Genomic DNA, 24,854 nt, shown 5'->3' with positions numbered 1-24,854 from the left:
TCATTCGACATGAAGAACACGAATTAATGTTTTCAAATCTTGCATCACATTCAACACGCACATATCTACTTCTAGTAATAACTTAAATACTGTCTTTGTCAAGAACACAAGAATGATTGGCGAATGGCTTCTTATGAAGAAAGTATTGCAAAAATTTGACTGGCATGACTGGGGACCAGATTAGAGTTTGTCAAAGTTCGTCAGCACGGTTGAAGAAACAAGTTACTGAATGAATCACAAAAGCTATCTGACTTATCAGGACTAATGGCTGATGATATATATATCAAAGCTTAGTTTTTAAAGGCTTGGTACTAAATCGTGATAGCAAGTTCCCAAATATTGCAGTGAGTAACGCATCATTCGTCATTCCCCTTTCTATCCATAAGGAGGGGTGTAGACATCCTTTGTTGACATTATTACATGATCATGAGAACAGCCTTAAACACATGTACAAGTGCATGTCAGTCACTGTTTTTCACTTTCTTTTTGTTAGGTTTACATAAAGTTACATGAATCTTCTTTTAACAGTAAGTAGAGACATATTTTAGTGGCAAAACTTGGCGTCTGTAGCATGATATGAGTGAAACAGCTGTGTACGAGCTAGGAAAACAAAATATTTACGGTGAAATATGGAAGTCTGCAGGTAAAGGTGTGCATGTAAGTGAGCATGCTTGCGTGTATGAGAGGTAGCTAGACGAATGCTTCGGCTATTCGTCCGCTAGTTCTGCTGATCCGCTGTTCCTGAGGAATCTCACGAATTAACTTATTGCTCGACCGCCATGGATCTATGGCAGGCTGCTCGTAACCAAGCGACGTGTCGTAGTATGTGCTCGAATCGCCTGACGTCATTCTATTTGCCAAAAGTGATGTTCTTTCACTGTTTAGCTCTGGTTGCACTGCAGTGTTCTGTTTGGGTTTTGCATTCAGTGGTGACATGGGCGAATGTGATGTCGGCGAATAGTTTGTGGCCATGGAGTTGGCCACAACGGGCAGGGAGCGATCACTGACCCTCGTCGACGAGGGCGTTGTCTCATACCTTAATCGCGAAGTAGGCGACAGAGGGCTTATGCTGGCAGACACGGCTGGCAGCGATCCGCTGGATATCGTGGCGTAGGGTGATGGCGGCAGAATATACCTCTCGCGATTAAGTTGTTGCTCAAAGGCTGGCGTAACGTCGAATTTCGTCCTCGAAGACGGCGTCTGGGGGCTGGCTGAGACTGGGAGGCTGATGCTGTGACCAGGTGTGTAGTTGGTAACAATTGGAAGAGAGGGCAAGCGAGGCAGGGATAGCCGCGGAGGAACGGGAGGCTCTTGACCACTTTCCATTTCGCGAAAACTGGAGATGGCTATATCGTAGGACGGAGGTGGTGGTTCTAAAGTTCGATGTAATCCATCGTGGCGGAAGAAGTGGAAATGAGAGACGACCGAAAAAGTGAACATCTTATAATCATACATGTATAAAACATTCCCAATACATTCCCATTCCTAATTCCGTTATTATGGTTCTTCGTGTTATAAATCGTATATGGTGACAGGGATATTATCCATGTTCAACTATTGTTCTCTTTGCAATTGAGCCACGCAAAGTTTTCGACAACAGCGAACTTAAACCCCCGTTTAAAACCCAATATTCTTCAAACCTTCTATTAATGTTACTTACTCGTACATACTGTGTCAAAAGAGCTACCAAGCATGTTACAAAATGGATTTAAAACATTAGATAATCACAATTGTTTCCTTTTTTGTAGTCTATTGTCGGAAGAAAGTATAACATGCTTGAGGATCTTGAACGTACAGAACTAACACTTTAGGGAGGCTTGGTGCAATTTATTCAAATGAAACGTGGATGTGTAACTAGTCAAGAGTGCTGGCATAGGCGTGGGTATGCGATGCCTAAACCCAAACGTTTGATGTCTTCTGACTAAATGACCTCAAGAGTCAGGACAGGCAGATATATAGCCAACCGAGTTAACATACCCATGCGTTTGACTTCTGATTGATGGGTCACGGCCATGTTCACAGCTGGGGGAGGGTTTGAGTGCAGCACAGCTATGGTACCAATAGATATCGGTAGCTTGAGAACGCACACTGGAGTTTCAAAGCCCACCACGGCAGCGATCTAAAGTGTAGGTAAGACAAAGCCCCGGGAACACAATCAATAATTAAACTTGTTACAAATTGTTACAAATATAATACTACATACTGCATCGTGCAGATGCTAGGTTCCTCCAGTAACTTAAAATAGTATTTAAAGGAGACCTCCGGATGATTTTCAGACTTTTACATTCAAAGCGTATAGTGGAATGCTAGACATCCCATTGTAACGCTTTGAACCAAAACATGTGTTTGCATGAATTACGAAGAGTTGTCTCTCCTTTTCTAACACCTCCCTGGTTATACCGAGTACAGAGTTTCAGAATTTATAGTGATTGGGTTGAGGAATAAGAATGATTTCAAAATTACAAGTTACGACAAATTGCAATGAACAAAGTGATGCCATGGCAGCCTCACCGTAAGAATGCATGAGTTGGGGCTCAAGGAAGCAGAACGAAAGAAGATGGCATGCATATATTCTACACAAGTGGTATTGTAATGGATTTGCACTGCTACATTTCTGGTATATGTGAGGCTCCTATGTCATCAGCACTGTTCAGTGTAATTTGTTTAAAATTTTTCAGAGCATTGTTTCTCTGCTCAAGGACCACAATAAATTCCAGAAATCTGTACATGGAGCTGTTGATTTATGTACTACATGATGTGAAGTTATGAAAATCGTCTGGAATGCCCCTTTAAAGAAGCAATTCAAAAGAACGAGTGTTCAGATGGAGGGGCAATAATCTATAGTTATAGTTACTTTTTATGCATACTGCAAAACTTCTTGAAGTTTAACTTCGAGAACTCTTCGCGTAGTTTGCCAGTTCACACTGGCAGCCAACTCTGAAGTTTCAGTTCTCGAAGTTAGAATAACTGGTGCGAAAAATTACTCTACAATGTTCAGTGATTGTGTATATGAAAATTATTGTAAATAGTGTGATTTTGTATAATCTTTTTAATAAAACATAAATACAAAAAAAAAGAATAACTGGTGCGCATGTGCAACAAAAAAGAAAGCGCGCGCCGTCTGACAGCTAATGACTGTGACGTAACAATGCGCACAGGTGCATCCCGATGAGCGCGCACTTCGGAGGCACCGCCCGCATGCAAACAGGTGGTTGACTGGTCACGTGACAAAACTTCGCGAAGTTTCAGTTGCGAGCGTTCGAAGACTGCGCAAACTTTAAGAGGATTTGCAGGGGTTCGGGAAATTTCCTCAGTTTGAGTGAAATTTTGGCGAGAACTTTAACTTAACGAAGTTTTGCCGGTGCGACCACGGCATGTGTGAATTCGTGTTGTCGTTGTTGTTGTTGTTGTTGTTGTTGTTGTTGTTGTTGTTGTTTGGTTAAAAAAATAGAACTTTTTAGGTGGGGAGGGGGATCGCAATATCAGCTATGAAGGAGAACACTAATTCAACAATAAACTAATCCCAATAAGATACACATTACAAGATCAAGTTAGTAGATTGAAAGTCGTAAATACTACATAGTAAAGTGATCACCTTTAGAGAGTACTCGAGGAAAATGTTGGGGCAGGACTCAAAAGCGCATGGAACGATCGGCGGAACCATGAACGGTGTGGGTTCGATGACCTTCTTCTGGTACGATGCACACCCCTCCAGCTCGATCTCAGCCACGTAGTCTCGTATTCGACGGTCATCAGTGCTCCAGCCAGATTTGGCAAAAAACGTGATCGTCTGTGAAATCGATACATGGGTATTGTGTGTCCTATTTTTAATTACCCAGCTTGCATTTCGAAGACACATATAAGCACTTAACTTAAACAAATTGTTACTTACGAATTGGTATGGTGCAAGCCTAAAACCAGTGTCGGTAGACACAATCTGGAAAAGAGCCATAGCCTGAATTATTTTGCCTATTTGCACAAATATAATAGTATTCAGTTAACAATGATTTCCTGAGATTTAAATCGACGAGTGAGTAATAAGTAATCCGTATCGACTAATAACCAACGGTTAGCAGCAGCTTGCTGAAGATAAGTAGATCGGAAGGGAAAATCTATAATTTAGGAAATGGGCAAAGTTACATAATAGAGACCGTAGACACACATTCTGACTTTTTTTTCGAAAAGTCTTCTCTATATTAAATCAAATACTTGAAAGCATTATGTATTTGCAGAATCTGAATATAAAATTCATTTTGATTGCTTTTTGCATCAATCCTCAAATTCACGAGAACTGTCTAAATCAAACCTGAATAAGTGTGCAGGTGATGAGCGATATATCGTTGTTGCTCTGGTTATCAACACGTCCCGATATCCACATCGATTCCCCGACGATGTAACCTCGCTTGTCGACCGATATCTCGAGAGTGACAGGTCCCGTCTCACAACACAGACATCCTTCCTTCGCTGTCATCTGGTCTCCGATTGGATGCTAGCGTCATTAAATCAAATATTCCAGGGTTTATTTCATAAAATGTGAATATTCTTAAAGAAATTTGTTTATAACAATTATGACACTGCAGTTCCTTATTCCTCGCGAGCATTTCTGTGGTGTTCAGATATGACCAGTGGAATGGATTTATTGTGTTTAGATCACTCATTTTCGAAGTGTTACTGTCTTCAAGACACTAGTAGACATGACGAATGATAGAAATAGATTATCATAATACAGGCTGATGTATTGCGTATAGTTTGATAAAATGAGTGTGAAGTCATGTCACCTCTACACTGATGCAACTCTGATCAGCCCTTGCTACCTGGAGATGATGCAAAGTCCATTATATATCATTCCAACACTAGATCATTCCTTTTGCTTTTTTTTTTTTTTTGGGGGGGGGTAAAATAAGATCAACAGATGGGTGAATCCGTCAAATATTTAGAGTGCAAAAGAAAAAAAGCCTAAAAACATCTTGCCTGTTTTGCTTTCGTCCTACCTTTATTCATTCATTCACATGGCCCATTGTCACGTCAATGTACGAGGTTACAAATACCCCTCAAATATTAATTATAGTATATCGATAATAATAATAATAAAAATAATAATAATAATAATAATAATAATTGCATTTATATGGTACTTTATACTGATGTTTCTAAGCGCATTATTGCTAATCTCACGCGACGAAGCAGAAGCGAATCAGTTTCCAACATAAGCGTATAAGCGGGGTCATACTGATTACAGTAAATTATGTTGTTAACTATTACGTCATCAAAATGTGTTTGATACTATTGTTTGCCTCTTCCCAATAAAATCCGATATTTCGTTTTTATGACATTACAATTTGGTGAATGCACGGCATTACAGCATGCAATGGAACCTAATGTTTCGTCTAGTACCTGCAACGCACATTAACAGAGAATATTGCCCGTCACATGAATTTGCTTACCACCAGGCTTGATATTGAATTCATTGCGGCTTGAATATCAAGGCTAAACCAAATTGGTCTCTTGTGCCTCACAATGGCGTTGTCAGGATGGTTTTAATGGCTGCAATAACAGCATAAAGTGAATATGACAGGTACAATTTTGTCATCCCTATCTCATCGCAAAGTAATAAATGTCAGACAGACAACCGTCTGAGAGTGAAGGATGTCCAAATGTCTATCTGCCTCGCCTCCAAATTTCATATCACGTAGTTCAAAAAAATGCGCCAATTTGATGACATTTACATGGTTACCCATACGGGCGAGTCCTTACAATGATGCATTTATTTGGATATCGGCGTGCCATTACTGTGTTGGATATGATGCACTCTTTTTAGAAAGAATTAGTGGTACACGTACAATGCATTTCAAATATGTCATTGCACTTTGCTAAGTATATATTGTCATTTATGCAACATTAACAAATAATTTCACGTTATAAATAGTATAAATATAAAAGTGCAAACAGATTAATTTAGTTCTCAGGGATTTGATACATATTTACATATTTTCATATATATTTATTATTATCATGATGCAGTATTGATATCATTACTATTGTCATCATTGTTATCTTCATTTTAATCTTTAGTAGAATTACTGTTGTCATTTTCTGAGTGTTACCATCATTTTTGCAATCTTGTTATCATCATGGACATCCTCGGTACGATATTATTTATCAAAGCATGTCCATCAGACAAGTCTGACTTTCTTTGTGTTATAAAAGCGTGTCGGAGAAGTCTTCTGATAAACTCACCGATTGCAATTAGGTACAAATGGAAGAACAGTATACAGAATGGCAGAGGAAAAGGTAATACATTGTATGCATTTTGTTTTGTTTGGTCTCTTCTTTTCCTCACTTCAGCTTTCATTCTCCCAGGATTTATTACACCAAACGAACGTAAACCATCAAAGAAATCGTTTCGCTATACGTTGTAATGCAAGACTTAGTAACATTATACGAAAATCAAAAGAATGAGAAAGTTGCAGAATTGTTTCCTAAATACTATACACAACTTATACATTATGATGAATTATGAAAGAGACTTGAATACGTTTAATCTAACATTCATGCAAGAGTCAAGTGTCAAAAATTACCAGGACGTCTGATACGAGGTTAAGATCGACCACAGGCCGAATCCTAAAGGATCTCTTGGACGAATGATCGTACTTCATTGGCCGATCAATGATAGCCTTCACCACGTAGGTCACCTTGGCGAACTTACAGTACATCTCTGGAGGCAAACCTAGAGGCAGTCGGTATCTGAAGGGAAATTTATGCCTCCCTGCAGGCAGGATGTAGGAGCGATCGCTGACCGGGTCTGGAAGATAACAGTGGGAATACTTCAATTCATATCATAGTTTATTTCCAATCAACGAAAATCAAAACATAGTACAAAGTATACATGTCATGAAATAATATCGTTCAAACATTTGCAAAAGATTCATGTAGTATACGAGATAAATTATATAACAACATATATATATATATATATATATATATATATATATATATATGTACAAGAATTAGGAGGAACAATGCATATATACTTCGTGGGCGTGCGGAAAATAAATTCGATTATGGAAAATAGTGATCCACTAAAAAGCAAAGCTTGTGGGACGTGGATTGCTCGATAAATAATGAGTAAATACTTGGTTACTGCTATGTCAGAATAGAATAGGTAATGATAAATGTAGAGAATGCAGGAAAAAGAATTATTCACAGCAGTGTAAAGAATTATTTTTTTTTTACAACGCAGAAAGTATGGACTTGTTTGTGGTTCTTGAACTTGACTTTTTTGTACTTGATATTTTTTTATTTTGCACCAACATATAATAGTGATTTTAGAATGTTCATGGGACTCTGCTATGTCTTCTCAACATGTTTTCTTATGTTCTGTGTATACAGTGTATTATTCTTGTATTGTATTGTAAATTCGGGACCCTGTGGAAGAACAACCGTATTTTGTAAATGTGACTGAACGGGCAATCCTCCGTTTCTTCTGCTCGTATATGCAATGTATATGCAACTTGTAATGTGCGTATTTTTTGTCTGAAGACAGAAATAAAAACAACAACAACAATGGCTATGGAAATTTCTGCTCGTAACTATCCGTGCCTACCTTTTATTGACAGGTTCCGTCCACTTACAGAGTATGGATACAACGTGTTGCTCAATTATTGTTCAGTCATCCTAGTTTCTGGATGAATGATCCTAGAAAAAGTTGTCTATATCCATTCACACTGCAGTAGGTATCTTTTGGACATCAAAATTCGATCTTGAAGCGATTGAACAATTAGAGATTAACCTTTTCAAAAGGAGAGCCAATGAGATATGATATTTTATTTATGTATATAAAAACCAAGATATTGAATATTTCTCTGAAATATTTTTGACTGGCTATTGGGATGTGATGTAATTCATCCTTCTAATATCATTTTATGACTTTCAAATTAACATGTAATTCATGTGTGATGAATCCATGGGAAATCCCTAACACATACTTACCTCCAGTCTATTAAAAAAATAAAAAAATCAGAAGTGAGTACGATTTCCTACTCAGATGGGTTCCACACCTGGGTCCCACTACTGTTACCAGTAAAAATTCAAGGTACTTTATTGTCTGTTAAAGGCCTATTTACCTTTGGGAGCAGTGATTTTAAAAATGATCAAGGTATCACTTTTGATGCATAATAATGTGTAGGTCAGTTATATCACAAAACATACTACCACATAGAATTTTTGCCATGGAGCCTAAGATACAAAGGAGACATCACTTTTTTCCTCATTAAACCGTAACTGTAGACGGTTTAGTCTAGAAACATTTTTATCATTACTGTTGTTCACATTTTTTATATTTAACAATACTTAACATCAATTATACTGGTTTAAATTTTTATATTGGTGGTTTCTATCCCTAACTCACATTTTAGAACTATATTCTTAAGCACTAATGCTGGGCTTTTGTTTCATCCGCAAATGGTAAATAATGCCTTTGAAATGAATGCAGAAATTCGCCCTCCGATCCATTGGCATTAACAAGAATGGGGGGGGGGACGACAGTAAGATAATTTTCATGTCATTTCCATCGCCCCGCAATCAGCAGCGATCACGGCTGATTGTTACTTAGGAATATTGATTGCAGAATGTTTCTGTTCTGAAACTACCGCTGAGGTTTAATGGCCAAAGAGAGTAAACGTTGATGCGAAGACACGCCTACATCTAGAGCAGGTCTGTGGGTATGGAAGCTCTCAAGGCTCCGACTAGCTTCCACCGTCTGCCATTAACTACTACGTGCCCTGTGTACAATGAAAGCACGGCAACATCGCTATACATCCTCTCTATCAATATTGCCATTGTTGCTCACGTTCGAAAGGTTTTTCTCCTAGCAAGTCTAGAATGCAATTTATTTAACAAAACTGGGATCGAGCCATAACACCCACCACATTTCTTGGACCCTTTGAGTGATATGACGTGGTGACATTTCAAATGTAAAACCTCTGCATGGGTACAGACAAATTTTGTGAGTTGTACACTCAGCAAAAAAGAAAGTAGACACTTTTTTCAAGCTCATATTTCTAATAGAATATTCGGCTAAGTATTTATGTTTTATATACCATATCAAAGATAATTTAATTGGCTAACACCCTGATAGGTTAGTACAAAGGGAAACTTTACGCATGAGTGAACACAAGCGTTTTTCTCTTCCAAGGCACAAAAGTAAAAATTGCAAAAATGGACAAGTTCTCATTCATGCGTATGTGCTCTTCCATATAACAATGAGCGCAAAAGACAAATTTAACACGATCAGATCCACAAAATGATTTACAGAACCACCCATTGACCTCTATAATGTCTCTATAGCCCCCAAAGATAAAGAAAGGCCAAAAACAAAAAATAATGGAGAAAATGAAGATTCTTTGGTCAAATCCAAATTCAAATCACAGAGAAGGGGTAGTATCAACAAAAATGGTAGAAATCTGAAATGTTATTTCAAATGGAGAAAATTGAAAATGGTATTTGGTTCTTGAATTTGTCTCAAGAATTCTTAAATTCCTAAATTAAAAGAACAAAATAAAGAAATTCTTTTCATTTTATCACCTTTGCGGCTTGCTCCCTATGTCATTTAAATTTGAGTTGACAAAAAGCTCTTTTTTCCCCCTTTAGTTTCCCACTTTGTTTTTGTTTGAGGATATAAAGAGATACAAGGAAACAAAAACTTAGTTTTGCTATTCATTCATGTCTCTCAATGTCTTAAACTAATCTTTTGTTATCAAGGCTACTGTGAAGGGCATTTGCAAATGAATGACCAAATGTCAATTTCTGCAATTTTTACTTTTGTGCCTTCGGGACAAAAATGAATGTGTTCACTCATGTGTAAATTTTCCCTTTGTACTAATCTACTGGGTTGATAGCCGATTAAATAATCTTTAATACGGTATATGACACAAAGATTTTTACCAAAATCTTCTATGAAAAACATATAATGGAAAAAGTGTTGACTTTCTTTTTTTGCTGAGTGTATGAATAGGTTATTCTCTCTTTTTGTAGAATACCACTCAGAGAATGTGCTGCAGAACATACATGAGGAAAGCAACATTGAAAAGACTTCAAAATTCCTACCAAGTCCGCGCAGTATACGTGTATCCATATTTTGAAGTTGGTAACTAAATTGACGACCAGTGTTTATGATTAAGATGGAAACATTATGAACGGAACAATGAGATACCATTCCTGTTTGAAATACTTGACTGGGCTGTTTGTTTGGTTTTCTTTTATAAATATCACACCATGATAACAAAATTCCTTCGTGCATCGCCAACTGTTTCGATTGCAATTCAATTGGTTCAGTACCGTAAGAAGCCAGAAGAGGAAATCTTTATAGCCCCTAATACTCGAATTAAATATGGTGTCCATTAAAAAGCAAGGCAGGATATATAGGTCATAGATTTTATGAATCCAGTTCACCGCCCTTCGAATTGTTCGGTAGTGAAAAAAAATGCAATGTGATGATTGCTTAGAATAACCGTTATGCTTCATGTCAATGCACGTCACCCGTCTCTCCAGCAGTATACCCAAAGCACCTCTTCCTCTGTACTAAATATTTTCAAAATGTCGTCATGCATTTACGATGTACACTGTTTATCTTCTCTCTGTACCTACTGCTAATTGTTTATCCTACAGCTACTCCAGCAGCTCATAATCTTCGCCTGTACGACGTGTCGTCGTCTGCTCGCACCATCTTTCACACGATTTCACGTCCATTTTGAGCATTGCTGCACCTTGGCCACTTCAAGCTGTTCAGGTTTTCTCCTTACATTTGTTTGTGTATCTACTAATACAAAGTCATGCTTAAGTCTATCAATTTAATAATCAATTCATTTTTCGTTATTTATCACTTATAATTCTGTCATCCATTCATTCATTTATCTATCTGCAATTCTATCAATCTCTTTCTGTTAGGTTCATGGAACTGGTGTGACAGATATCATTAATTGACAACATAATTATCATCATTATCACAGTTATCATCTTTAGTGTACTACTAAATCAAAATATCATGATCACTCTCTGATATAGGATGTGACACGACTTGTCAATCAATCTACTGCCAAGTATCAACTTGTATCTGTGTGTTGCTTTTTTATGTAGACAGATACATTGTTAGATAAGGAATATGAAATAAGATATTATACCCTGCGTTTAGCTTCTGTTGAATGATGGATTGTATTCTGTGACTGACGGTATTGTTGTCTTTGGATCTGCGTCACTCAGAAATTACTGTGCAGTCACCTTAGGCAGTCCGTAATTTCTAGAGGAGCCTCTCTCAGGGTGTGTTTTTTTTATTATGGTGGAGAGATATCCTTCATAGTTACTGCATACAAATTGAAACCATGTACTGTGTATGTATATATATATATATATATATATATATATATATATATATATATATATATTTATATGTTATAAATCATGTCATTTTTATGACAGACAGACATACAGCTAAGATGGAAATAGAAGCGGTAAGTTCTGTACCACAGCAGGTAGGATAATTGGTTCATTGTTCCACTGTAATAATGCAACTGTTCATACATTGTGCCAGCAAAGCCCATGTTCAATACACCTGCTATACGTGTATCCAGTCTTGACTGGGCATTTACACTGTGAGCCCGTGTCTGTATTACCAACACTGCACTGCGCAGGTTCGCATCGTGCTAATATCATCAGTGGCAGGGACGGTGAATTAGCTTGATTGACTTAAAGGGGGTAGGTTCTCTACGCTTAGATGGAGTCAAGAGCCTCAACACTGCCTTAGGTGATGTGACAAGACAACAAATCCTCTTGCATGTCGGGCATGTGGCGTGACTGTCAGGGACACGTCAGATTATATTTAAGGCCAGCAGAAGTAGATTGGACAGACGGACGTGCCTGACGTCAAATAAGAAGCATTAAAAAAACACGAACAAGCAGACCAAAAACGAGCAAAACAAATACTGACTAATAGTTTTGAATATCAACGTGGGACAGTCTATTCCAGAAGTCTTATGTTGACAGTTTAGAAGAGTCGGTGGTAGACGGAATTTTGCAGGATAGGCTTAAAGGTAGTACGTAATATTCAATCTTGATATCTTTTTATGATTGTGCGTGCATCTTAAATACTTTACACAAAAGCACACATAATCACGTTAGTGAAAATACTTATGGCATGCATTGACGATTGATAAGCCATACATGTAAACCTCCTCATTGACATTACTGCAAGCTAGACTAAAACATACCTTCACCAAAGACAAGCAGTGTGTAATCGAAGAGGACTTCCTTCCAAGAGTAATCATCCTTGCTCTCGTTCTTTCGCCATTCTGTTTTCGTTCTTCCCTTGAACCTCACCCGGATACCTGCATGGAGTAAGAAAACATTGTAATGCTTCAAAGCTTACCATGGTTTGCCTAGGCCCTGTCCAATAAGTACGTTTGTTTTATAGGCACCACCTATTGCCTTCCTGACTCACCCGGTTCAGATCATGTCCAAAAGCGAAAACAAACACATTCTGTTGCTGTTCGTTTGGACGGCTGTTTTCTTTTGAAATTCTATCAACTTTTAGGTGATTTGAAAGAAGAATGTCTAACGAAATAAAACCCTAAACACGAATAGACTTTGACCAAAAAGTTACTCCGAAAGCATCCCTTCATGATGAGTTTTAAGGATAACAGTCACAAAACAGCTTTCATCGTGAATCAAAAAAAAAATCGGCATCATTTTATCCGTATTGAAAGCTGTCTGATTGTTAGCAAGCACCGAGTGAAATGCATGCACTATACCGCTTCTTTGAAAAGATTGCGTGTTTTTGTTTTTGTTTTTTTTATGTCAGGGCAGTGTATAGGAATACCATTTATTCTTTGCTGACTCAAGCATAGTGTAAACAGACATCCCTAACTGTCATCACTTTCCATGTACCTCACCAGATCAACGTTTTTAGAGTCCGCGTTTGCATGCTATAATTATGATTTTTGTGAGGAAAGCTACATCACACGTGTTACAGAACTACTCATTCCTATGTGTATGGAATTCAACATGATATCCGAGTGCAAAATATGAGGAGAGAGACCAATTTCTCGGTGAGAGCTGGAAACGCATTGTTGTAAACTGCTAATGAGAAGTGGAGCGAAATTTACTACCATGGATATTCGGAATGGCGTGCATGACGAGAATGGCAGAGGTAGAGATGAGAAAAAAGCGACCAGGGAAGAGATGAGTTAGGAAGAAGTGACAAGGATAAGTAGTAACAGTGATGAGAAGGTTCAACTCTGCATTACTCTCCTGGAGTACTCTTTTCCCCTACATATGCAAAACTGATCATTCGCCAATAACTGTTTCCACAGAACTGTTATTCCAGCAGACATTGCGTGTCGCTTGTACTATAACGCATGCACGAGTCATCAAATGTGTGTGGTAACCAACACATCATTTAAACTCATTTTATACGAGTACCAGGGTATGTCCAAGGAGAATGAGCAGCACACACGCTCTGGGCTTACTCAACGAACTCATGAACTCCTGGACCCGTTTCCTGAAATGCTGACTAAACTAACTTCTTACATCTTCTTTACATCTTACATAATATCCCGAAGTCGAGGAGACGGCTGTGGCGCCACAGAAGACCGTTCTTTCATCCCTGTCTATCCACGGCCTCTCTCAATACCCTCTCCCAGCGGGCCTCAGGCCTGTCCAGGCTCGGGTATTATCTTCTCAGCTCTTCTTTGATCTTCCTCTCGTTCTCGTTCCACTCACTGTGCCTTCCAAGGTTGTATTGACAAGTCACCATGTTCTCAATGTATGTCCATACCATTTATGTTTAGGATGTTTTCACATTAGTCAGATCTTCAAAGGCCCGATGGCTTGTTGGACTCGGTTCTTCACTTTTTCATTTGTAATTCGATCTATACCGAGAAATTTGCAAATGTAATCGTCTGAAAAAATAGCCCAATGCATTTGAGGGTTTTCAAGTTTTCAAGTTCTGCTTTGCCAGCCTTTATGCTCATATTAATACCTTCGGTATTAGTCATTACCTTCGTTTTTGGGTAGTGATCTCCACAACATAATGGGCAGTCGAAGTCTTATCCAGGCCTTCTACCGACTTCTTAACTCCTCCTATTCCCCAGCGAGACAGTCAAAGTCGTCAACAAAGAGTAGATTTGTTAATTTTCTGCCTTCAATATTGACAATTCCTTCATGATTCTGAATTGTATCCTTCATGAGCTTCTCAAGGAAGATGTTAAAAGTGGATGAAAGCAGGTATAGGCTTGTCCGACACCATCTGTCGTCATAAACAAACCTCCCATACTGCCGTTGTAGAAGACTGTAATAGAAGCCTTGTCATACCGTTGCTTAATGATTCTAATCGGGGGGGGGGGGGGTGTTTCATCAAGCTGCTCGTAAAGTTACGTGTGACTTACGAGCGACTGGTGATCAGTTCTTGTGCTGAATTATGGAAATTCTGATAAGTATAGCACATCAGAACTGATAACCAGTCGCTCGTAAGTTGTTCGTAACTTTACGAACAGCTTTATGAAACAGGGCCCAGGTCGGCGTGTTTGTTGAGCAGAACCTAACGGGGGCCCATAGGGCTGCATGTCAGACCCTGTCAAAGGCTTTGTTATAGTCCTCAAAGACATGGTAGAGGTCTTTTTAATGTTGGATGTATTGCTGGCACATTATCCCGAGGTTAAAAATTTGTTCTGTGGTGCTGTGCACACCAGCTCTGAATCCTGCAGCCACTACTAACTTTGCTTTCGGCTTCTGGCGGTAAAGCAAAATTATCGATGTTACTTTGCTTGAGCGGCAAATCAAGCTAATTCATTGTGACGTAATTCTTGTAGTGTTGCAGGTTGCCTTTCTTTCTTAGGCAGTGTCATTAGAAATGACTGTGTCCAAAGTTTGGGCTACTCTCATATCTGCTCGACCTTGTTTTATCACGTCTTTCAATATCTCCTCTAGATTGGACCAGCACGGTCGAAATGTTATTCACTCCCGCTGACTACTCCTTCTTTAAATATTTAACTGCTGTTTCGACTTCTCTACACCATGATTTGTTGGTCAGTACCGATGCTTGTCGCTGGGAGACATTCAGCACTTCTGACATCTACTACATCGAGGTTCTTTCTCTGTCAAGTGCTGTTAATAGCTCGCAAGGATCGCTTTTATCACCACCATGACTGTGTGTAAATTCACGTCGGGACTCACATTGACAAAATTGTGAGCTCCGATACATACGACCAAACATATCTAAACATTCTCTCAACCTTACAAGAATGCCGTTACCAAATGTGATATGGTTAAACACCGGTGTGGTTTGGTTAGTGCATACTATTTGTGAGTCAATGATATTGAAATGGTACAGATGCCGGGAGGGTGGTCACTCTCAGACAATTTAATGTACTACCCATCTGCCCATGTGCACCTGCTTCCAAACACTTCAGAAATTGTTCCTAAATGGCGTGATATAACTGGCGTCACAGACGCCATTTAGGGTGTGCTTTACAGGTGTGGCGCCATTTACCAGTGCAAATTTGATGTGCTGTAATATACCATTCCATCTAGGTCCATTTCTTAAGTTCTTGGGCTCGGGTCGTCACGTATCCTAAATGGCGTATTTCGTCAAGGTACCCTGTGCAATACCCTAAATGGCGTTTTAAATAAATGCATCTTATATACACTAGTTGGAAAATAACAAAAAAAAAATAACACTTTTCTGAAAGATAATAAGTAATTCAGTCAGTGTCAGTTAAGATTAATGTCAAAAGCATATTTTGTGAAATAGGACCACTAAATGGCGATAAAAACCCTCTCCCCTTTCGTAGGAAAATCATCGACAACGCAGCATGTCTAAAAAACAGACTCTTTTGGGCCCATCTTTTTCGGTACCCCCTCCCCCTCCCCATGATCGCTGGCGAGTTAGCCAACTTAAAAATGCACTACCCGGCATGCTTAGAATACAAGGACGTAAATAATTCTCAAGATCAAACATATAAATTTTACTTACCCAAGGGTCATATGTTTTCATAATATTCCCTATAGATGGCTAAACTATAATATTCTCTCGAGGAACGCAATGTCCAAAATCTTCCCTAGTTTCATCAACGTCACACCATCTTTCCAATCTGACTATACCGTTTTATGACATGAAAAATAAGATCAATGAAAAGCAAAGCTATGTCTGGATATAGTTCATTATTGTACGATGTTTGTATATCTTTAAATACATTATAGCACGTGTTCCCTATATACGATACCGCATCAAAAGATTAATACAGTGTACAGTCAATACTTCTACAGAATGATGGATAGAGCAAATAAAAAACGAAAATACACACAAACAAACAAACAAAACAAAAGCGAAAAACACACAAACAAGGATAATCTGTTGAAATTTGCACCGCCTTTGCTTGGTCAACACTTAAACAATAGCCATTAGCAGTATAACGTGTATAAGTGTTAAGGCTTGCCTTCAATAGTTAACCATTAAATTTTGGAATTATAGAAGTTGTTCTGCGCGGTGAGACACAACTTGCACGCGTCTTCTCCATACATAATTTTATTGCCACGACAGTGCATTAGCGTTTTCTATACGAAAAGCAAGTTATGGTAGCTGATATACATTTTTTTCACGTCCGCAAGTATTTTCGTCCGTGGGAAATGCGTCTTTGCTAAAGCAAGTATAATCATACTAAGTTAACGTAACTGTAGATTACAAACAAACATCAGAGAATGGAGGTTTTTGAAGTCGGTAGCTATCTGACAAATCAGGGGGGAAGTCATTGCATGAAAATGAGGCAATCACGTACTAATGGACGTACTCGGATCTCGTGGCAAACATGGCAAGCTGATTACGTGTTTGCACGTCACTTGTCAAGGGTGCGCCCCTCCAGTATTTGTCCTGTTCAGGAGGCGGGAAAATTAACTTTCTCCTTTCGCAGGGTACCTTAGCTGAAGAAATATCGATAATATGATAAGCACGAAAAGTAAACGCCCCTCCATCTCAACAACTGTACGTATGTCTTCATTCTCTTCTTCTTATCCTTTTTCCTCAAGCAGGTAGCTAAAAGACGAGGGCACTTTTTACCCCTTAAATACATCGCAAGTCTCCGTCGCTTATCGGGTTAAATGGCGACGTGCAAATTGACGCAGGGTTATTGGATTGGTGTAGCCCTGCCACACACTGGTCTGGACCCCTTCATGCTAACGTTTTGATCTATACGTTTAGTTAACATTGAACGTGTATGTATTTCGTCTGTCCCTTTAATACCCTTCGTCGCAAGGTCAGCGTACATTATTTATTTTAAGCGCGTCATCAATGCTGCATGTATTTCACAGAGCAACGAAAATTTAATCGTGATAAATGGCATGTTCTTCCATCAATGCAATCTTGTCATTTTGCCTCTATTTTTTACTCTCATCTATTACAATGTCCTTGACGCTTTACTTTTGTCTTTTAGCCTGGTCTTCCGTGAAATCGTGTTCATTATTCTAAAAGATAAAACAAAAAGTATACAGCATAAATGACAAAACGACAAAATCACGGTCATGACGCAAATCGATTTGATGACAGGAGGAATTGGCAGCAAAGAGAAGGGAAAAGAGCACTGTCAGTAAGGTTTAAGTACTGGCATTGTGCAAGAATTTACTAGTATATGCAGGCACTGATTTGAGTAGGCCCTATACATGGATGTGTATGTGTATGATATATGCACGTGAGTGTGTCTGCGTCTGCGTGTCTCTTTTTGTGTAGTCCCAATCTTATTCGAGAAACGTGATGCACCGATTTCAGAGAAGCGACCAAGCATCCTGTTGGATCATCTTATTACAATCCTTGCAATTTGGTTACGTCGAGGGTTTTGCTGATAAAAAGCAGAGCAGAGAGCAGCCGACCCGTATTGCTACTTTGGTAAATTTGTGGTACATTTTTCGCCGTTCTTCGAGAGAGAAATTTATAGAGATTGATTTATATAATTCAATGTGAGCTAGCTTTCAAATTTCCAGAATGAAATGGCCCAATCGCTGGATGGCACTCAGATCCAATTTGTGAATCGACTGTACATTTGCAGTTCTAGATGAAGAAATGAAATTAAGGAAAGGGGTAATTCTCACGTTGCCACGTTACACACAATGGACTGAATGTAGTTATCTTGAATATGTTATTGTAACATAGAGGATAATCATTCAAAATCACCATCAGTGGTTAGGTGAAGTAAAAGTAATAAAAGTGTCAATAAGTATCAAACGAAGGGCACTTGGAGACATCACATGTGTTTTATATTATTGTAAAGTGTGAACGGGCACTAGATCGATGCCACGGGTCCGCTGAAACCATGGGCGTGAGCCGAACGCCGCCTTGAGCATGCGTGAAGATTTTGTAGCTGACGACATGGAAAACTGATGATGTTAGAAAAAATGATAATAAAACGTGACATGGAAGAGAGAGAATCGAGGGGGTCGGTGCTCTTTTGATTTACTCTTTGGCTAATGTAATTCTAAATTTAACCCAATAACATGGTGGACCCACAACGGGGTAAATGAAATATTCCTTGAAATCTGCCCACCTCCGTGATCTGATTTTCGTATCATTAGCGTTTATTTTGTGTATGTATTATTGCCAGGCAAAGTTATGATGATATAATGATGATGCTGTTTAATACTTCAGTATTTTATGAACAAAATTACTCTGAAGACACACACACACACACACACACACACACACACACACACACATACACGCACACACACACACACACACACACGCAACAGACTGTGCGTAACGATTATATTTATGAAATCACAGGTAAACAGGATTGGGAATGAGAAAATTTGTGCACCGAAAACAACATAATATGCGACATAGCAACATATAACTATTCAACTGTTTGGGAACTTGGCAAGAAATAGTCTTCATTAATTAGTTTTTAGCTTAAATACTGTGAGATGTAGTTAGATAGGGAGCAAAGGCATTAAAGAACAGAGGTTTGCAACCAGTTTGACCTACTTACTGAATGATGTTACATTGAGCCATGGCTCTAGGGGCTTTCCTAATCCTAGACACAGGTATTTACAAATAGTGACATGTATTATTCATGTGTATTATGCATTGTTGCTGATATACATTAGTCTCTGCCTCTATACAGCGGTTACCTGTCCCCCCCCCCCCCCCCACACACACACACACATAATCTCTCACTCACTCTCATAAATGGTGCGTGTCAAGTAGGATTTCCCGAGCAAATGATGACATGGCATTGACATTCACGATGAAACGAAATGTCTATATTCCATTGATTCGCTTACAAATTAGTTTCTCTTTGGAAAGATGTTTAGTGAGAAATATGATTTATTCTTATTCCAGTTCAAACTTACTTTTATACAAATACAATAGCAATCAAGCTCTCAATATCAGTGATATCATCATTCAAAAAATAAATATTATAAGCCATCCTTATTTTCAACCAGATGGTCTGGGAAGAATTAATGGAGGTCCTCATTAAGACTTGACATGCTGACTGTGCTTCAGATAGCCCTGCTTCAAGATTGTTGAATCCATATAATGATGATCCCAGTAGACTCGTCATAAAACGTGTCATATATACTGTAAATTCACTCCTTTTAACATTGCTGCACGGAACACTGCTGACATACAATTGACATTTTTCGCGCTATCGTTGCCAATATTGACGGTAGAGTGAATTTCTAGAGTACAATATAACAATTCATTTACTCGGTATACATCATGCATGTCACCGGTATTGTTTTTAAGGACGAAATGTGTGGTAAAAATCTTTCATACTATGCAAATCATCATCCCTACAAATTTCAGATTCCTGTATTCCGTGTCTTCGATGAAATGTCTTTGTTTAATTCCATGCATTTATTCTCATTTTCTATATTGTCTCCTCGTTACGTCTTATATCTCACTATTCCTTGAATCTTTGTTAAAGCTGGCTACTTTTCCCTTCACAGCGCAAGCCCCTCACTCCCTATCACCTACCTGTCTTTCTTGGTTCTCTTTTCTCTTCTTGGCAACGAGTAACGTGCCTTCAACATGTTCGCATACAGAGTAGATTACCCTGATCGACAGATGGGCGATTCTCACAGTTTACACTGGGCGGACCATCAATCCATGAAGTGGAAAGATAAAGACGTTTGTTGGGTAGTTGACAGTGTTTATCTTTTATGCAAAAAGACCCTCCCCCGAGGTGTCTAGCAGTATGACAATCTATGGCTTTTATTTAGTCAGTCGATCTTGTTTAAAAAATTTTATTACATTTGTTCCATTTGTTCCTTTTTTTTCATTCCTCCATTCTGCATCCAATTTGTGCACTCATATCTTCACCTGATTGTGATGGCGAGATCATTTTTTTTTTTTCAGCAAGAATTACATCGTTGAAGAAGGAGGATCTGTTGCAACGTGATTTGCATAACATTATATCTCTGCAGTGACTATAGTTCATTATTAATTAAGGAGTGCGAATAGGAGCCAATTAATTATACAAGAAACCTAAAGACTTTCGAGTCTAGATAGGGGCTGTCGGAGTTTGACTGTAGCCTATATCTCATTCGTGGTTTGAGCCATCATAACAGTTCAGTTTCCTCCAGGTGAAATTCATACTCATAATCCGTCAGTGCCAAATAGTTTACAGATTTATCGTTGGTGCAATGCCGTTCGTCACTTTAATGTGTTGACATTCGTAAAAGTACCTCATCAGATGCTGTGAAAATTTCCAACTACAAGTTAGTGTATCCGTTAAAGTTGGTCTGAGCTCGAATGCATGTTTGTTTACCTCTTCTGGATTGGACTTGTATACATTACTTAAGAGAGTCTTGTCGTTCACAAGTGTGCTATAAGGCAGTAGAGTGTTTAACACTGTACAGAGCAGCTCCCAGGCCGAATGACACGGCTAATTGATAAGTGCATTTTTAAGCCACGATTGTGCATTTTGCCACCTGGCATGACAAACCTGGGTACGGTTACACATTACTACCCGTATTACCTGGATGCGTAGTCGTGATACGTATGCGCGCATCCTGAAATCTTTCGGGTAAACTTTGTTCTTGTTTTCGCAAACCGTATTATAATAAGGTAAACGAGTTGCAAACGAAATGACGTTAGGTCCCCTACATGATGACTTAGATGATTCGTACCAAGCGGAAGAAATTACCTATTTTCAAGGATGGCTTTTTCGGCACGTTGTGTAATTACACAACGGAGCAGCTACGGCGTCACTCGCTGAGCTCCTCGCACAAAATTAGATTCATCTTTCAATGGCAGTAATTCCTGCGCCAACTCTGACAGCGCGTGGGACTGCGACTACCGAAGAGCGAAATTTAATCAACTAACGGTTTCCATCCAAACGGAAATTATGTCCTATATTTGCAGAAGAAAGGGAGAGAAAAAATGAATAAGCAGGGTCGAACGAAGCCTGCAGCTACGAGGCATCGCTGAGGAAGAGTAGGTGGCTAAGTGAGAGTCCAGAGTTAACCATGGCAGGTCAGCACCGGTGGTATTTGCGACGAAAGAAAGGACAGCTCAACTTTGTTTATTCCGCTGACTATGCCAAGTACCAATGCCTCACTCTCTTATTACCTTTTCATTATTTTGCTAGCAGTTTAATTCGTGCTAACAGTCACCATTGCGTTGAACTGTTAAAGCATAACATTTCATTTTTTCTGAACTGTTTTTGGCTCTTGCCGTTTGTAATGATAATAATAATAATAATAATAATAATAATAATAATAATAATAACAATGATAATGATAATAATAATTGCATTTATATGGCGATTTATACTGGTGTTTCTAAGCGCAGAAGCTATTCGTAAATCATCCATTCTGCTTTGTACACTCACAGTAAAAGTATTGATCAGTGCTTCATACTAGTACCTTTCACTTTTCAAAGAGCAAAAATGTCGCTGTTCTTTGAGTGCTCACATACGCAAACATATATTCATACCATTATGGATTTAATTTTGAGTGTGAGTGTAGAGTGAGAATAAGAGGGAGATTCATGCGTGAGTGCTGTCCGCGCGACTATGCCTGAGCAAGCGATATTTCCCCAACAGCAACAATGCGCTAGACCAGTAGAATACTAGTACCGCATACCTCTGTGTCCTTGGGCCTATACACAAGGATTTGATTTCACTTTATGTATTTGGCAGGTATTAGTGAAGAAGGCAAGTCAAGTTTAGAGAATGTATTGAAAGAGACAATTCGGAATATTTCAGCATATACCATGTTGAAGTAAAAGTACAAATAGCCTTTACTCAAAAAAAGAAAGAAAGAGAATAGCATGTCGAATTTGATATTGTCACTAATGAGAAAATACACGCATATCAGTGGAACAGTATATCGTAAGAGTCTGAACGCAGTCCGCACATTATTGTCAAAGTGTAAACAAATGAAAGAAAGTCGCTCAATATTGGCCTTAGCTCTGTCCATCTCATCCCAAAAGTACCATTTCTTGAATTAAAATATGACAAAGATTAAGATTCCTGAGCAATAACTTGGCATGTTACATCATCTACCCGAAGAACCACATACTGTAGTCAACATGGCACATGCACATGAAATGCATAATTCCATGTTTAATTTTCGTAGCTTGAGTGCCTAACGTGGTAAACCAAGATAGTGATCTGTTTTCAATATTTCAATGTCGTTACAACGACAGTGTGACGCTGAAGAGTAAGACAACTCCTGTAAGAGAGAAGACAAAACAACAATGAACGAATAAAGACTTTCTCTTTTTGGCGAACACTAAACCATGTGTGGCGTGGCATTGGAAAATCATGCGTTTGTCTTGCCTTCTACGTCTTCTCACTATTCTTCTAAAACTACAGACCACAGCAAAGCACCGGTTTTTTGGTTTTTTTTAGAACCGGGTGTATATTGATAACACCTTCTCTTACTTAATTGTCAAAAAGATCGCATTTTGCACCTAATGGCTATTCATTTCATCTGGCATCACAAGACCTAGCATCCCACAAAAGAGCAGAGTAGTAAAACTGACCGAAGTTGCCAATTTTAAGGCGTTTGTTAACATTTAGAGACCTCGTATCCTCCGTCACGTTTGCATCAGGACTAGACCACGTAATAAATGTCCCAAGGACTTTCATCTTGTAAAAAAAAAAGAAGCCCAAAACACCGAGTAATGAAAATGTGTTGTTTATTGAGGGGGTTTCTTTGCACTGATTGAATGTTCATACGACAGAAGAACACATGCACTTTCAAAAAGTTTTGACATAGATTACAAAAATGTGATAGCTTTATTACGTTTTAGCATTGATATGAGATTAACCCCCATCTCCACGACAATATGAAATTTAGAGTTCAGTTAAACAATATTTTCTCTCGTTACCGCAAATTATGATTATTTGCGAAGTTAAGAGAGTAGCCCATTCAAACAAAACAAAATGGTTTCCTATATATTATGGGACCCTCAATACGTAAAGAATTACGCTATGAACGAAATACTACAAAATATGACACAATTTAAAACACCGTTGCAAATGGAGCAAAATACCTATACGTTATAAGGGCACCAAAATATATACACAGTGCAAACTATATTTGTGATTATGCTGATACAGTAGTTTGTAGGTAAAATCAGTCTACGTTGTTTAAGGCCCTGATGAAACATTTTCGATATCGTCTTTACATCTCCTATTCTGATATCATCATGTTTGGCCATGTACTTAAAGCGTTCTATCACTTCAGTCAGTGTTTTATCAAAATACCACATGGTATTATCTATCTCATCAAGCACTATATTGAATTTTGAATAACATGTATGTTGATCGAAAATAGATTACAAAAATATTCATGATAGATTAGATATTATGTTATAAGCCCACAAATCATACAAAAATCAAAACTCGATACACGTTTTTACACTTACTTTTTCATCGTTAGTATCTAAAACTTAACAGTAAGATCTGACAACAAGTTCTTTTGGAATTGCCTTATAAGCTCTATAGGTTTTTAAATCAAGGAAGGACAACCGTCTAATTTAGCACATGTTTTATGACCATGACCAGGTTACTTTAAAATCATAAAACCAATGGCAGCATCAATTTTGATAACTAAGGAAAATGAAACGAACAAAAACGATCCCGATTAAGCCATCTGTATTCATTTCAAAATGATTTGAAAAAAAAAAGAAGATCGTATTGATATTTTTATGACTTGTGTGAACACAATGAAAAAGAAACTACGCCTTGAATAGATGGCTGTAAAGGCAATCAAATCGATTTTCTCAGAGACAAGCTCTACCTTCCTGTCTACATGATGGAAGTGAAAATTGCACCGCTGTCCTCCCGGAGTAGGCTCGAGTACATAGCCTCTTTGTTTACCCGAGCGACGTAGAGCGTACAGTCATTACCTGTAGTACATAACCATCGCTTTAAAGACTCACCCCGGATATGTCTTTTCTCTGATGAAAGCACTATGAGCACGTATCCTTGGATCAGGTCACCAGGCTTGAATACGTTGGCGTCGTTCCCTTCGAAGACGATGTCGAAAACTTGGAGTTTGCTGCTCATGTTTAGAGTCAGTGTCAGTCATCGGTCGAGGTCATTCTAGGAGTAACGACGTTGTCTGGAAGCACCGCGGGGCAAAGTGTGACGGGACGGTGACGCCACAGCGTGCATGCGCGCTTACCTTGTCAAACAATCTGTGCTCAGAACAGTGCTTATGCTAATCAAACATAACGCCAAATTACAGAGTCGACATGCAGGTACCAGTGTAGCCAACGAGGCTTTATTAGCCATGGTTTCCAAGAGACTGGAGGTATTACTAATTTCAAGGCGAATTGATACGAGAAAATGAAACCGGCG

General features: G+C 38.6%; 1 protein-coding gene across 1 annotated transcript; it reads right to left on the bottom strand.

Annotated features, from left to right (window-relative positions):
- Positions 1-690: 690 nt before the first annotated feature.
- Positions 691-24,560, bottom strand: LOC139722310 (arrestin domain-containing protein 1-like). Its single transcript, XM_071633618.1, has 7 exons — positions 24,434-24,560; positions 12,261-12,377; positions 6,579-6,802; positions 4,307-4,489; positions 3,596-3,790; positions 1,978-2,119; positions 691-1,373 (listed from the first exon to the last, which is right to left on the bottom strand). Exons 1-7 carry the CDS (start codon positions 24,558-24,560, stop codon positions 691-693), a joined length of 1,671 nt encoding a protein of 556 aa, XP_071489719.1.
- Between the last annotated feature and the right edge of the window lie 294 nt (positions 24,561-24,854).

Source organism: Diadema antillarum, unplaced genomic scaffold (assembly GCF_040938485.1).
Source record: "Diadema antillarum isolate AM-2024a unplaced genomic scaffold, OU_Dant_1.0 scf00000163, whole genome shotgun sequence".
Lineage (NCBI taxonomy): Eukaryota > Metazoa > Echinodermata > Echinoidea > Diadematoida > Diadematidae > Diadema > Diadema antillarum.
The sequence above is the reverse complement of the archived record's forward strand: the minus strand, read 5'-3'. Positions and strand labels throughout refer to the sequence as shown.

Bases quoted from the DNA above. Each gene is read 5' to 3' on its own strand.
- LOC139722310 (XM_071633618.1), bottom strand. From the start codon at position 24,560: ATGAGCAGCAAACTCCAAGTTTTCGACATCGTCTTCGAAGGGAACGAC. The intron at 6,803-12,260 runs GTATGTTTTAGT...GTTATCTTCCAG, and splicing joins ACTGCTTGTCTTTGGTGAAG to ACCCGGTCAGCGATCGCTCC. The intron at 3,791-4,306 runs GTTTGATTTAGA...TCGATTTCACAG, and splicing joins TCACCTGCACACTTATTCAG to ACGATCACGTTTTTTGCCAA.